The sequence below is a fragment of the Dermacentor variabilis genome, chromosome 4 (genome assembly GCF_050947875.1).
Source record: "Dermacentor variabilis isolate Ectoservices chromosome 4, ASM5094787v1, whole genome shotgun sequence".
Lineage (NCBI taxonomy): Eukaryota > Metazoa > Arthropoda > Arachnida > Ixodida > Ixodidae > Dermacentor > Dermacentor variabilis.
The window spans coordinates 22,272,883-22,288,975 of NC_134571.1; the positions used below are offsets into that span (position 1 = coordinate 22,272,883).

General features: G+C 40.5%; 1 protein-coding gene across 7 annotated transcripts in view; it reads right to left on the minus strand.

Moving 5' to 3' along the window:
- Positions 1-290: 290 nt before the first annotated feature.
- The window catches only part of LOC142578784 (N-acetylglucosamine-6-phosphate deacetylase), a 29,038-nt gene continuing 13,235 nt past the window's right edge, over positions 291-16,093 (minus strand). For all 7 annotated transcript variants that reach the window (XM_075688359.1, XM_075688357.1, XM_075688360.1 and 4 more), the window contains 3 exons: positions 14,855-14,984; positions 11,247-11,293; positions 291-586 (listed from right to left, as the gene is read on the minus strand). In XM_075688359.1, the coding sequence (XP_075544474.1) occupies positions 345-586; positions 11,247-11,293; positions 14,855-14,984 (419 nt within the window). In that variant the 3' untranslated portion in view covers positions 291-344. The remainder of the gene's footprint in view (positions 587-11,246; positions 11,294-14,854; positions 14,985-16,093) is intronic.

Below are 16,093 nucleotides of genomic sequence, written 5' to 3' on the forward strand. Positions count from 1 at the left end.
CTTTATTTCATCTGGTGCTGCTCTGTTGCACTAATGTTCACTTAGTGCTGCACAAAAAGAACCGCAGATGTAACATCTTCGACTTGTCATGAGTGTGTGCATCTGTGTAGCTTCAGGCACAAATTTTATAGACAACATACTTTGACTTACAACAGCCTGTTGTCATATATTTGGCTTGTTCAAGGCATAAAGTGTGCAAGCTCCCGGAAAGCTTATTTTTTTTACCGCAAGAGAAATGCCAGAAACAAGTTAAAGGAACTGCGGATATCACAAAGCATGCACACATCAGGACAATCATTATCCAATTTATCAAATATATATTTATAAGCTTATCTTAGTTGTCTTCAGCTGCAAGCCTCTAACTCCTTGATCACATTAGGCCTTGCATTTATAACAATGAGTTCGGCCCCAGGTTTCATCCAGACGCATTCTCCAGCAATCCAAGTAGACAACACATGAAGGTTATTGTCCAGCATTACAAAGTCTGCGTCTGCGCCAAAGTCAAGGGTTCCTTTGTGCTTTTGGATGCCAAGCACCTCAGCAGCATGCAACGATGCTGATTCAAGGGCCTCGACAGTAGTGCAACCTGCATACACATAAAGTCATGGACAATCAGCAGTTACTTTAAAACTACAGTAGCAGACAAAACATGTCAATTAACCACAAAAGCAAAAATTGGGTATTTCACCACAAACTAGTACTAGTTGTGACTAAGTACACTTTAACAGGTTAAAATCAAGCTAAATCTTGAAGAAGTTATATGTACCAAGCATTTTTGATGTGCTGCTTGCACCGCAGCAAATATTTCTCTGGTCTCTTCATCAGATATTCTTATTTTTCCCATTTATGCTTTCATTATTTACCTGGACTGCCACTCCAGGAATTAGAACCACACATGAAAAGTTTTCAGCGCGCTGGACCAAACTCTGTCGACCGGAACTGTAAACACTGCCTTTGAGAAATAGGTTTTTGAGTAGTTTTCATCAATTTTACACATCAAAACTGCCAAAAAAGTTATTTTAAAAGATTGTCAGAAATATACTAGCATAGAGAACCAGAGCGAACAAACAGTAACCCAGTGAGAAGCATGCGTACGCTACCTGGACTTAAGCATATTACGGGCATGAGTACTCGTCTCGATGTCACGCAAGCGGCGCTTGCAGCGCCCCCGTAGGCCAGGCTCAGGGCTAATAGCAATATCTCCATACATATGGTCAAGTTTATGCCTCTTCCTGTCTCTGATAACTTCCTACAGTTAAAACTGAACAACTTTATTGCATACAAGGCTCACACAACATAGTTCTTCTCTCTCTCTCTCTTTTTTTTTTTTACAGTGATGGAGTCATGGGGCATGTGCACATGCCGCCTGCACTGGCTCAAGTGGGCAGTAATGACATGCAAACAACACGGCAAAAAAAATTAAATTATGGGGTTTAACGTGCCAAAACCACCTTCTGAATACGAGGCACACCGTAGTGGAGGACTCTGGAAATTTCGACCACCTGGGGTTCTTTAACATGCACCTAAACCTAAGTACACGGGTGTTTTCGCATTTCGCCCCCATCGAAATGTGGCCGCCGCCGCCGCCGGGATTCGATCCCGCGACCTCATGCTCAGCAGCCCAAGCAAACAACACTGCAAAATGTGGCAAAAGTGGCATGGAGGGTGGCACACCAATGCACAATTACTTAGTTAAAGAAAACTGCATTTGAAAGACTGTTTCCTGAACAGCAAAAGCTGCACACGCCCACATGCAGTATAGTAATGCATGAACTCCCACCATAGTAACCGTTATGCAGGTGGACTTTTAATGCCTAACAGTAAGAGCAATACTGTTATGTTGGCAGTGCTGCTGGTTTTATTATTTGGTTATTTTTCGTCAAGCATAAAAGCAGGCTCTACAGGAGCAAGTTATAGCAGTGCCAAGAGTCATATTATGCATGCAACCTAATAGTGTTGATAACCGAGTTCTATGAAATAAATAAAATAATAATAAAAGAAAGGGTGTGATTAAGTACACACAAGCTATAACAATATAGTTTGAGACCTCATCCAAGAATATTTGTAACAACTGCAACGCTATTTCTAACTTCATTGCTATGAATCAAGACATCAACAATTAGCTGGTGCACGTGGATTAAGAAGCAGAACTTCCTACACCATGAATTATCCCATAGCTCTTTAGTGCTCTTTCAACAGTACTGCTGAGATAGGTAAAAATGGTGCTGCTGAGAACAAATCTAGGTATTAACTATGAAAAAACCATCTTTATGAGTATAACACTAAGGAAAATGCCCCTAAATTCTCTTCCACTATTTTACCCAGAACACTAATATCTCCAAAGTATCTCTCTACAAATATCTCGGTATACACATATCTCACAATCTTTCCTGGCCAAAACATACTGACACTGTAAGGGCTAATTATCTTCGCAAAATGTTCGCCCTCAGACGGTCGTTAAAATTCTCCAAACCAGCTGTCTGCCTCCTGGCATATGACAAAATAGTTCGTCCTACTTTAGAATATGCAATAATCATTTGGGACCCCTACACAAAAACAAATATTAAATAATTAGAAAGAATTCAAAAGAAAGCGCTCCGATTTATCTACAATTCTTACAGTCGAACCTCTATAACAGATCTTCTTAAACGTAGTGGCTTCTCTTCGATTACAGAACAAAATCGTGTTTCCCGATTAAGATTCTTTTTTCAGCTAATGAATGGCCACTACCATATTGATACCCGAACATCTTAACACCTTGAACTGGTTATGCTACTCGTCATAAACACTGCCTAGCAGTAACCCCGTTAACACCACACAACTGCTTCAAATACTCTTATTTTACAAGAACAACACTTGATTGGAATAAACTTCCTGATGAAGTCGTTACACAAAATTCTTTATCCCATTCTCAGGCGCACCTGCATTCATGACTCAACCACACAAAGTTTATTTGCTCCTTTTTTCATGCATTCTGTCCTTTTGCCATGTTGGATTTAAGCGTTGGCATGATTGCTTGAACTGTATATTTGTATGAATGTACTTGTATGTTTCCACCTTGCTAAGATCTTGTAAAAGATCGCAGTATCTATAAATAAAAAAAAAAGATATGATGCCACGTGGTACAGAAACCAGACTACATTTGAGCAAATGCCTACTATAAATTCGGTGCCGACTTCGTTAAGTAAGAACACAATACTCATCAATGCACAACATTTTAATGTAGATGCTTTGGGCATAGCACACTGAGCAATGCTTTTTCCCAATTTAAATTACCAACCTAACACACGGCATGCACAGAAACAAATTTGAAGTTAATTCACAACTGCATAGTGTTACAATAACTAACTGAAGTATTTGACTTAGAGATTATGTCTAGCATGTTTTGTTTCTACATGTGACAAGTACATGAAGTACAGCCTGTGCTTCAGACAGAGCTATCTACTAGAGAAGTTGGAAAACTTCGTGTCCAGCTTTTCTTGCTTTGTTTAAGTAGCTGTTGACTCAACAATTATGGTACAAAGCCTTATTTTGTCAAGAACGCCCCAAATAAGTGCAGCACTTTTAAGCAACACGCACAATGTGTGTGCCAAGTGCAGCGCAGCTTGGGACAAAAAGAAGGGGTCACATGCTATCTCAAAGAAACTTAGAGCATGCCAGTCAGTCTGGTGCGGTGGCTGATGGCCATACAATGACCACCGTGTCGCCAAAAAGTTGCCAAATTGATCCTTCAAATTATGCACTTCTCTTGAAAACACGTGGAACCTACTCTCCCTTCTTGTCCCATCGAGTGCTGAATAGACTCAGCTTTCGATGGCATGGTCACAGTGTGTGTTTACGCATCAGTGATGTCTGGTACCACAAGAGCGCCGCATCAGAGTTTGTTGACATGGATGTAGTCCACTTCATACATAGTAGGCAACGTGACGAAGACTTCTTTCACTGCTTGCATTTGCAATGAAAAAATGCTCCTTCATATATGAAAGATAGGCATGCATCATGTTATTTGATGTGACATTAATCCTGATACATCTATGACACAAAAAATGATGCAATGATTATACCGAAGGCATCAAAAATTTGACCATATTTGCAACAGAACAATCGAAATGAGATGTTTTTGCAATCAGTGGCCACAGCACACTACTTGCAACTGTGACCAAAGAGTAGCATGTCACATACTGGAAGCAAAAAGATGCACAAATACTAACACGTAACTTGACGTAACTTTACATCCACAGTCGAACCAACTTGTAACAATGCTGGTTTTCACAGTATAATGGATATAACAATTAATGAGCAGCCGTGAATTATTGTATGTGTTCCATGGTAAAATAAACCGCTTATTACAATGCTCCCATGCCGCGTTGTCAGTTACAAGAATAAACCCTTTTTGACGAGGCAGCACACCAGAAAAAAAAAATTTGCTTGGCAAGTTTCTCTACTGAGTACGAAGTTTCTCGCTAAATGTCTCTGACCAACACAATGACAGGCAGCAAGCATTATCTGTTGGTTTAGACCAGGGACACAGCACGAGGAACAAGTTTCGCACATGACTCACTTTTTTTAGAAACCATTGTGACAGGAGACAGACCAATGAAAGATTTCCAGCTGCAGTGGTGTCACACACATGATGTATGGAAAATTTAATGTAGACCTGTACCTGTGGTTCACATATGACGAGGACTGTCTGTATAAATTCCAAAGCCATAGGTGGCTTGGGGTGAAGCCCACTTCCAGTTTACTGCCTGGTGCTTCCTCTCTATTGCTAAAAAAGTTTCGGAATTTTGTTGGTGTTGATTTTGCTTATTCTAGATGTGTTTTGTACATTCAGATAGAAAATAAACATTATTTTTTCACATTTATGTGTGCCATCACTAAAAGGTTAAATCTGGCCACTGGGTGAGTGTGTGCTGAAAGGAGAAAAAGAAACACACAATTTTCGGGCGAGAACAAAAAGAAACACAAGTTGCTTTGGCACACAAGCCTGTGCGTCACCCTCCCTTCACGGCATATCTTCATCACATTGCCTAAAAAAACAAATTATGACAAAAGAAAAAAAAAGCTCTAAGAGTCACTTTGCCACACCCTCCTTTGTGCCACCGACCCTGCATGCCTTCGTCACAGCCATTGCCTGTCTCCCTTCCAACCCTTCGACATCAGCAAGAGGGTGGAAAGGAGACACGTGATGAAGGCATGCTGTGTGGCGTGAACAGCACAAAGGCAAGTGTGACTAAGTGGCTCGCATTTTTTCTTGGATTTTGCATTTCATGTTTTTACAGTGCACACACCCAGTATCCAGATTTATTTGTTATAGCCAATAATGCGGCATGATAACATTGTAGTAAGCCAATTATTTTACCACAGAACAGACACAAAAGTTAACATTGCACCACCTGCTCACTGCTACATGCAAGTACAGGGTGACCGAAAAATACTGTAACGCGAAAAGACAAGAGTAACTTTTCAACAAACAACCCAATTGAGGTGCGCTTTTTCTTTTATTCATAAGCACACTGAATTCTGCAAAACAGTTCACATTTTATTCCCAAAATGTCCACCTTCTGCTTTTATACAGGCCTCCAGACGCTTTCAGAAATTTTTAAACATAGCCTCGATGCCTTCTGGAGTGATTTCGTTCTAGGTCTTCTGCAGAGCACGTTTCAGGGATTCGATGGATTTGTGCTTGAAAGAACACACTTTTTGCTCCAGGATACCCCAAAGAGCAAAGTCCAAAGGACTGAGATCAGCGGAATTGGACGGCCAAACATCCTTCCCCAGAAGCCAGGGATATTTGCCTCACACTACTGGATTCTTTTCTTTACTCCTTGGGCAGGTGCCCAGTCTTGCTGCAGCTGCCAGTGAACATTTTTTTCATTTTTTTTCAGCCCAGGGTATGACGGCGCCCTCCAGGATGAACTCACGGTAGGTCTCGGCATTGATTTTGACTCCATTTGAGACAAAAGCAAGCTTGGTTTTCCTAAGGCCTGAAATCCCACCCCAAACCATGAGGCTCTTCGGGAAATGGGTTTTCTCCACTCTAACATTTTGAGGAGACTCGATTGGCAGCTATTCTCGATGGTTTTGTGAATTCCAGGCCGGTTCAACAGTGAAAATCTTCTCATCTGTGAAGAGAAACCGTCTGAGGGCTTCGCCGTGGCTCAGCTGCCTCACTCTGCGGCACTTTTCCATTCTGGAGGCCTTCATGCGGTCCGTAAGCAGCTGGCCTTTTGCTAGTTTGAGCACCTGGAGTCCCAGATCTTTTACAAGTAATTGCATGGTGGAGTTGCTAACTCCATGCTCGCAGGCGAGTTTCCGTATGCTCCTCAGGGGGTTTCGCTTGACTTTCTTGCTGTCAGCCAATTTCAGTTCCTTGGTTCTTGCAGTTTGAGGCCTTCCGCTTCGCGGCCGGTTCTTGACACCTTCTGTCTCCTGGAATCGTCTGACGACATGATGCACTTGGACTCAGTGCAATTTAAGCATCTTTGCAATTTTCGGAATAGGCATCCCCAGCCAGTGCTGGGCAACAATGGAGTACCGCAATTCTTCAGAGACTATTCTTTCTAGAAAATATTGCACCAATGGCAGTAAAAATAGTAATTCTACTTCAGAAAAACACAAGTTACTTGAAAAAATCAGTGTTGATGCTCAAAAATGCAAACAATAATAAATAGCATGAAATTCAACGCATGTTACAATATTTTTCAGTCATTCGGCTGTACTTCTTTCTGTCTAATCAAAATGTTTGAATGTTTGTTCCCTCTGCTTTCTTTGTGCAACCCAATAAAAATTATTAGTTATAACAACAGGATTTTCTTAGCACTTAATATTGTTATAAGTGGGTTCGACTGTGCACAGTTATTCTGTAGCAAATGTGGCAGATAAAAAGCAACTGCACTACAAATCACACTGAGTGAGACCTCTATGACTGCACTACTTGCGTAGCTCGAGCATGTTGCCTGCTATGTGTGAAAGAAAGTGTAGTGTCATTTTTCATGTATGAAGCCATGTTGCACTTGGAGCATGTTTTGAGTTGTTTGCATTTAAAGGGAGCATAATCAAATGCTGAACAACTATTCAATAATTAAATTTTCTGTCAGTACTCCTTTAACATGACAGTTTACTTAATTGGCCCCTCACCATGTCTGGCCATTTTGAGCTAACAAGCACTGTGCATACAATGCACGATAACGGTCATATCTGCTAAGTATTACATCACTATGCACTGCGGAAAGAGCTGAAATTTCAAACCGAACACCATTTGCCCTCCTCCTCGCAGTCCCTACGCTCCCAGCTGGAGAGACGACATATATTGCACAAGTGCGCCTATGTAAATCGCATTGCTGTGACATCACTCGTAGTGACATGTGACTTTGAGTATTATTCAAGGCAACATCTGTTATTTGCTTCAGTAGACAAATTAAAGTTTAGGGAAATAATAAAACACACGAACCAAACGTCTGCGTGTTCTTGTTTTACTTCGCACCACAGCAAGAGAGATGCACTTCCGTTTTGTCTGCTTGTTTCCGCGTCGTGCAGTCACGCGCTCAGACAACGAAAGTATGTCATTTTCTACTGTATTCCAGCGTGCGATCATGCTCTATGAACTGCTTGTGTCTACCTCAGTATTTGCATAACACTGATGTCAGGTGTTTTTGTGCTCAGTGCGCAAAATCATGTACTGCACGAAACGAGACAAACAACAGCTCGTGCACAATGCCAGCAGCAGAAGTGCACTGCACAGCAAAAAAGCAAGTAAAAAAATGAAGGTGGGGCCCATGACATATGCATCATGCGATCCTTGAGCTTCGGCATAGGAGTACGCAGGGAAGGAATTTCGCTTGCGGAGGCTAGAGGGGGCAAGTGGAGAGTCTCTCTCTTTGCAGTGGCCCTCACCTCCTGAAATCGTGTTCGTGGCACTGAAATATTTATATCTCGGCTATTAATGAACAAATTTGAAAAATTATTGCTGCAGTATGCTCCTTAGAGGGCACATAACAACTTTCAGCATATAACCAAAATTTTCTATGTGGCCTCGCAAGGGGCTCTTTAAGGAGTATGCAGGGCTAGAATTACGATTTTTGTCACAAATGCACTTTTTTAATGTGTTTTTTCGATCTCTAAGCATATTGCCAGGTGGTAATGACGTATAAAGAACACAGTAGCAATACTATGGTAGACGAAACTTTTATTGGGCGAACCTGTGCCCACAGAACAGGCTACACTTAAAGAACGGCAACGGCGGCGAAAACAGTCGGCGATCGTCAAAATCTGATCAGAGAGTCAAGCGCGTCGGCTTTTATACATCAGTTGTCGAATGTACCAGAGTAATCACTGGGACCCGCGTGCCTTCGACAAAGTTCTACACCATTCGCATCGCGCATACATGCAATCAGATTACACAAGGTTTGGCGACAACAGACAGCGGACAGAAGCACCGATAACATTCTATAAACTTCCGATACATGTAGGCGTGTCCTGCACTGAGCGATAACGTTTGTTAGGCCGTGAAACGTGGCCTCCCGATAAAGATAAACAAGTACACATGTCAATTTAAAGAAGCACCATGCCAAGTCTGGTTATTTTCCATGTGATAGAAGATAAAACACTGAGTTGTTCTACCTGGCGGTTGCATTTGTTTTGGAATGTGTTGAGATCTTTGAATCAATTTTTCTCAATTTGCACTTTTTGCCCATTTACACTTTTACGAAAACTATCGTTTCAAAACTGTAAAGGCGGAAACTTTCTGTAAGATTATCTCTAGGCTGGAAATTTGTGAGGAACAAGACTATCATCTTGAACTTCTAAATTTCCTCTACAAGAAGAAGTATAGATTTCTAGATCACTGTAACAACAAAATAACTAACTTATTTTGAAGTGATGCAATTTCTACAGAAGAGGGCACAAAATTGCATGCAATTGCTTCTATCTTGTAATATGGAGCGCCCAGAAGATATTTAATAAAAAAATGTTATCTAACTTTATTTTTAGAACGATAGTCTTCCTAAGGTGGGGGGGCACACACATTATTTATTTATTTATTTATTTATTTATTTATTTATTTGTTTCAAAATACCTTACAGGCCCCATGAGGAGCATTGAGTAAGGGGGACATCACTGTAAGACAGTTGTACAGGTGAATACTGCAAGGATGAGTAGAAAACATTGTTGAAAATTCAACAGGGCTACAAATGAAGATGCGGTAGCAAACATAACATCGGATAAATTTTGTCTCACCTGTTGCTCGCGCACATAATTAAAAATTGCATACAAAAAGAAAGTGTATTCTAAAGCAAGAAAAGGAGAAAAAAAGAAAAATGCTAACATTACTCGTACAAACAGAAATTACAAATAGGGGTAGTGTACAAAACATATGATAAATTTTACCACTCACATTGCTCGTGCACATAATAAAAGAAAGAGTAGTTTAATGCACGAAAGAGAAAAATGAGTTTTAAATATCTGCATGACATTACATAGATATACAGTACATGGCATACAGAATGACACATCTTTAGGACAGAAACACCAGGTTCAGGAGTTGCCTAAATTTATCTCTGGCTGTTTGCATGACAGTGCTTTCAGGAAGGGAATTCCACAAGTTGATAGCTTATGGCAAAGCCAACAATTTAAATGCATCCATGTTCCTGTAGATGTGAGTGAAACTTAGCTCACCATTCAGCTGACATGACATGCAACTTGCACATTCCAGCAGCAAAGACGATGACTTCATTTGATTAACATGTTTATGAAGCAAGGACAGCAATACCATGTCACGACGACTACTTAGTGCAGGAAGTGAAAGATCAAGTTTGATTCGAGTTATGCTTGACTGCTTATTGCAATTGTGGGAAATGAATTGAGTAGCTCGGTTCTGGATAGTTTCTAACATGCAGATTAAATATTCATGAGGTGGAAACCATATTGGGGATGTAAACTTGAGCTGTGGACAGACAAAAGTCAGGAAGGCTAATTTGCGGATGTTAGACGGGCTTTTACATAGGTTGCAACAAATGTACCCTAGTGTATATGAAGCATTAGCATATATGTGATTGTTATATGAGAGGCCCAGGAAAGATTTGGTGCGAGATTAACGCCTAGATATTTCGACAGCGAAGCTTCCAATACTGGATCTGCATTTATATAATAAGAAAAGCTTGAGTTAAAGTGTTTGTGTGTGAAAGTCATTAATTTGCATTTAGATCAATTAAGTGTCATTTGCTAGGTGCTGCACCAGTCGCTAATGCGTTGAAGGTAACCTTGAAGAATAAGGTGGTCCTCAATGCTGGTAATTGATCGGTATATTATACAATCATCAGCAAAAATTTGCGTGCAAGAAGAGATGTTACTGGGCAGGTCGTTGATGTAAATTAGAAAAAGCAATGGTCCTAATACACTGCCCTGTGGTACACTGGAAGTTACGTACGTGAGGGGTTATGCAAAATTGCTCACAACTATAAATTGCTGATTATCATCTAGGAAGTTACGGATCCAAGATAGTGTACAACAGTTTAATTTGAGAGCAGTTAGTTTGGAAATTAAACGGCAGTGAGCTACATGGTTGAAAGCCTTACAAAAGTCAAGATGCAATCTGTCTAAAGGTTATGGTCCATGTGAGAATGTACATCAGTAGTGAACTCTACTAACTGTGTAAGCCGTGCTGATTACTAAAGAAAAAAATTATTTGATTCAAGATGTTCATATATATGAGATGCTATAATATGCTCGTGCATTTTGCAGCATACGCTAGTTAATGAAATTGGACGGTAGTTTTCAGGGAAATTCTTCCTGGCACTTTTGTACACAGGTACCACTTTAGCAATTTTCCAATCAGAAGGGAGCTGGCCTGATGATAATGACTGGCAGAAAATATGGCACAAAATTTGTTTAGATATCAAAGTTGTATTTTTTAAAGCCTCAGAGTTAATATTATCGATGCTTAAGAGCTAGATATTTAAGGTTATTAATGAGAAGTCCTGGTGTTAACTGTGCAAGACGTAGACTGGACACGAGACGAGAAGACGATACCACAGCGCTTGTGGTGTCATCTTCTTGTCTCATGTCCCGTCTACATTTTGCACTGTTAACACCAAGATGGACAATCAACAAGCCCAAGCTGCTATTCTAATGAGAGATGCAATACCATCTTCAGTAATAGCACTGGGTTTCATGTTTCATGGGTTTCAACTTAGCAACTTGGTAGCTCTTAAATCGATGAGCCCACAAGTCAAACTGTCGGGGCTTACCTGTTGATTTCTGCAAATACCGGACACAGAAATCCATTGTTGCAATGCTGAAAAAAAAAAGAAGGGGGTATGGAGGATTCTCATTACACAACAAGCTGGATACATATATTAAATAATGTATCCATACAGATATAATGCAAGGAAAGCTTTTGACGGCTCAGAAAATAAAAAATATTTTAATTATAAAGCTAACAATTCCCAATGGAACCAGACTGGCTGGCTTACAACAACGTTATTTTTTTTTAGCATAGCACAACAGGCAATATATTGTCATAATGCCCGCCTGTATGAGACCAGAAGCGCATTCGCTGGGGCTCGCACAGGCACAAATTGGCTACCAGTGCTACACGCTATTTCACAGAACCAAATGTGCGAACACCAGGAAAACAATGTTGCCTTTTCTGCAAAGCTTAGGAGCCCAGTGGCTGAGCTCGTTGCAGGCCGACTCGTGAAAAACAAAACAAAAATCGCACATTATATGCGAAGCAAGGCTCTGAATTTATGTGAAGAACATTTTCATAATGGTGACATAGAAAAACAATAAATTAGCATGACTAGCCTCATACTTCTGCATATATGGTATATGAGATAAAAGTCCACATACATGTGATTTCTTTTTCTGGATTCTTACAATGCACATCTCGTAATACATAATGCACAAAAGACTTCAGGATTTTAAGCGTTTTCTTCTATGCTATAAGAGAAAAAACCACGTGTGTATACATTGTATGGTCATATTGCATTACAACTGCACCCCCCAGCCCTTCTTTTTTTTACCTTGTGACCACAATATCACCCTTGCATTATCATTCGTGTTTGCATTATAAACGAAATCTTGCTGTAGATGTAATCCAGCTATGTTGTGGATGCAGTTAGTTTCAGTCACAATTGTGGTTGCAATTGGTGTCAATCAAATCAAATCCCACTTATTTTTCACCATTACATGGAAAGAGTGACCAAGAAACATCTATACTATGTAGAATAACTTTACAAGTTTACAAGGCAGCTGGCCTCACTGAGAGCAAAGGACAGTATATATATGCACAGCATATAAAAGCACAGTTCTGTTAAGAAAGCAAGAGCAGCATATGAACAGCACTTCTTACATGACAATCTTGTGGATGAACTCTGTGTTATTAGACAGTAATTTACACTAGTGCTTGCAATGTACAAAACTAACATCATATAATAAGTAAACACACAAACAGTAGATCAAGAGATAAGTTAATGTAAGGTACACACTAATACTAATGGATGCATGTTTCTGAGTGACCTTTCTGGCCAATATTTTCACATCACATCAAGTGTGATGAACAGTGGGAAAACAAGGAATTGTATATTAACTTTAATTTCCAATTTTCCTGCAATTTCATTATCTTTCCGTACCATCTTCAGTTTAGATTACCCTGACAACAGCACCACTGCAGCTGAAAAGCAATGTTTTCAGCAAGAGCTTTCAAAATAGTCTTGCTTAGTTTTTCACATCGAAACACATAACTTAATGGAATATACGACAAGGCTCAATATATTACATGTTGCTGCTTTGATCTTTTGTCTTTAGTAATGAAACTTAACACATTTGAATGTGCCTATATTTTTTGTAATGTTTCCATGGCAACAAGTCCGATTAGGCTCAAGGGCATTGCGAATCACTATGCATTTAGTTTGTGATCAATGCTGTATAGAAGAAAACGGAGGCCAGCGGACCGATTAATTTGTTTCGAGCATAATGCAGAACCAAACAACAACATCGAATTTATAGTTACGCAGAAGGTGTGGATGCCGCCATACTCAGTGACATGTAGTTTTGAATGTGCACATTTTAGCATTTTTGTGTTTTGGTGAAAGACAAATGCAAACACTAGCATACAATTCTTCTCAAATTTTAAAAGCAATTATAGTAAATTACATTGTACATTTGGTATACGAATAGCTATACCCAACAGTGGTGTAACACCTGCATTTCGGTTCACTAGCTTTGCCTGCCCAGCTACAAAATGCCTCCAAGTATACACTAACCACTTCGCTTCATCCAGCGATCCAATAACACCTGACCCGACTTTGTTGCCACTACCTTAGCTGAAAAATAACTTATTCTTTTATTGGGCTTTCCTAATCAAAGACTAAAAGTGGCACCTTGCCAACTTCATCCTATAAATCAATCAATCAAATCAGTTTTATTTCCACCAGTGACAATACATGATGAAAAAATCAGCAGAACCTGTCTCACGATTATTGTCTACAGTAATGCATTTAGCATTGAATCAATATAGTGATGCAACATAGTACCCCCTGCGAATTCAGTTATGTATGAGGCCTGTACTACAGCAGGACTTCTCTTTCGCACTTCCCTAGGAACACTCGGTATTCTATCAGTATTCTATCACATTGCACCATGCACACAACTTTTAGACCAATTTCCTGGAAAATGATATACACATTAGAAACAGTTAATACAGCAATCTTTCATTTTGGGCTGTTGTTTTTGCTTGAAAGTCTTCCTAGGCCAGGCTGAAGATGGGCATTTTCGGTGGGAAATACCGTGTCTTCGACACATTTTCTGTCCTATAGCACTGTCAAAAAGACACTGCACCCATTAGAGTCACCATTTATGTCAGGCGTGTTCATGCCAGATTCAAATTATGCGGCGAGAGCCAGCCTCAGGATTGAAATAACAAAAGATTTGGCCCACGGAAATGTAAGGGCGCTGGTGAAGACCTTTGGTCAAAATCAAATTAACCAAAAAATCAAATAAAGCAGAGTTGAATTAACTCTTTCCATACCGTGACCACTGGGCACTGTTAGCTCATTAACGATGGTTTGAAACGCTGCTTCAGAGACCTTCCATGTCACTCACAGACACTCTATACCATAGAATGTTAAGGAGGAGAACTATACTTTGGTTTTCTAACCAGTTCACTTTTTCCCCACCAGGCGAAAATTTGTAATGTACTCCGAAGTTGCGCAATCTGCAAAGTAGAAAACAAAACTGGCCGCCTCCGGGAGTGGCGCATGTGCTTCGAAAGATCACAGATCTCGCAATTCCGCTACATCTGCGGCTGATTTTATCGGTGGATCCAGCAGCAACAAGTCTGAGGATGCTGCTTTTTCGTCGGACTTTGACTCTAAGAACGACGACGACACAAGCCAGCCCAGAACATCAACGGTCACAGCCTGGCACACCAAACTGTAGCGCTCACACCTAAATTTTTGTAGTGGAACACCTGCTCAATGAAAAATTAATATTTTTTCAGCAATAGTGCCTATTAGATGGCAATACATTTTGTATATCTCATCATTTTTGTCACATTTTCTTCTGAGTAGATACAAGTGTGCCTTTGCAAACTACATTCAATTTTATCCCACAATCTTGATTCTGGCAATTTATATCTTTTCATGACATGTATCTCGTTAATAAAACATTTATGCATGAAAAATGCATTCATTCTGCTTTTTGTTTGTCTATTACATAAAATATTGAGTGCAGTAGTTCCTTCAGAAAAAAAAAATCTGGTGTAACCTATAAAAACACCTATTTTCCCCATGGTAGAGAAAGAGTTAACAAAAGTTTACTCTATTGAACATTTCCTTAAGATTCTGAGAGCTACCTTCCGCAAAGTGTAGTTGTTCCTGCGATCACAGCACGCTTGCCCAGGATTTCAACTTTATTTTCCCCTATGAAGTGGACACCTGCTTCAAGACCCATGGCTGACATTGCGTCAGTGACCAGCGTCAAGCCTGCGAATAAAGGGAAGATAGTTGGCAACATACATACAGAACAGTAAGGCAAGCTCCAACGAAGCATTAGTTGAAGCATGAAGTTTTATTATCATACTCCAGTTCTGGAAAGTTGATCTAGATTGAAACAGTCACCTAATTCAAGTTATAGCATGAATTAGCTGCATTTTAATTCTTTCCTTACAGCTAGAAATGTGGTCATTTTCAGCGGTTTTATGTTTTAACTATAGTGCCTAGAATGTACTGGCTAGTGTGCCGTGCACCCGCTCTTTTCAATGGTGGAGCGTGGCACCGCCTGCAATGAATGCCCACGGTGGCCGGCAGAGGTCGCTGCCATACGGGTGGGTGCAGACTGCGCGTGTCGTCTGCTTTGCACATCAGTTTCGCAGCGGTTGCATCGGTTTCTATGTTTGCATTTTCAGTGTTATTACAGTGTTGCGTGTTTGTTCTTGGTGTTGTCAAAGAGTGAGTGCATCGCTGCTGTGTTCGTGTGCTTGTCATTACGAGAACTATGCGGCGGCGGTGAAAAAATGACGAAGCTAGAGTGCAAGGAGAGGACCTGCTTTGTGCCGTTGTGTAGAAGTGGTTACCGCTCGAACAAAGGGCGCTTATCCTTGTTCACTCCACCATCTGATACGAAGGGGTAGCAGAATGGGCAAGAATGACCAGGAGAATGGACAGAAGGCTGACACCAACTGCTGTGGTTTGTGAAAAACATTTAGAAAACAGTTTAGTCCAGCGTGCGTTCTTTATCACCGTGAACGGTGTTGTCCACGAGATTCCTCACGATAAAACACGCCTGAACGCTATACATTTCCTGAGTATCCTAAGCGTGCACCTTTGTGTGCCAGGAAAAAGAAAAACAAGAAAGAAGGAGCAGTAGTGCTTTGAACTACTATACTGCAGGTTATGTTGCACGAAAGGTCAGCTGCCAAAAATTCTTGACCACAGTGTGCAGGCTTAATTCCTTTGCATAAGTAAAGCTGAAGCTAGTGCCGACGTTGCTTTGCACTACGCATTTTGACAATGGAGGCCTTGTTTATCTTAGTCAGACCTTGTCAACCGCTGTGAAGGCCATGGAAGATGCTTTCATTGTGTTCTTTAGCAAA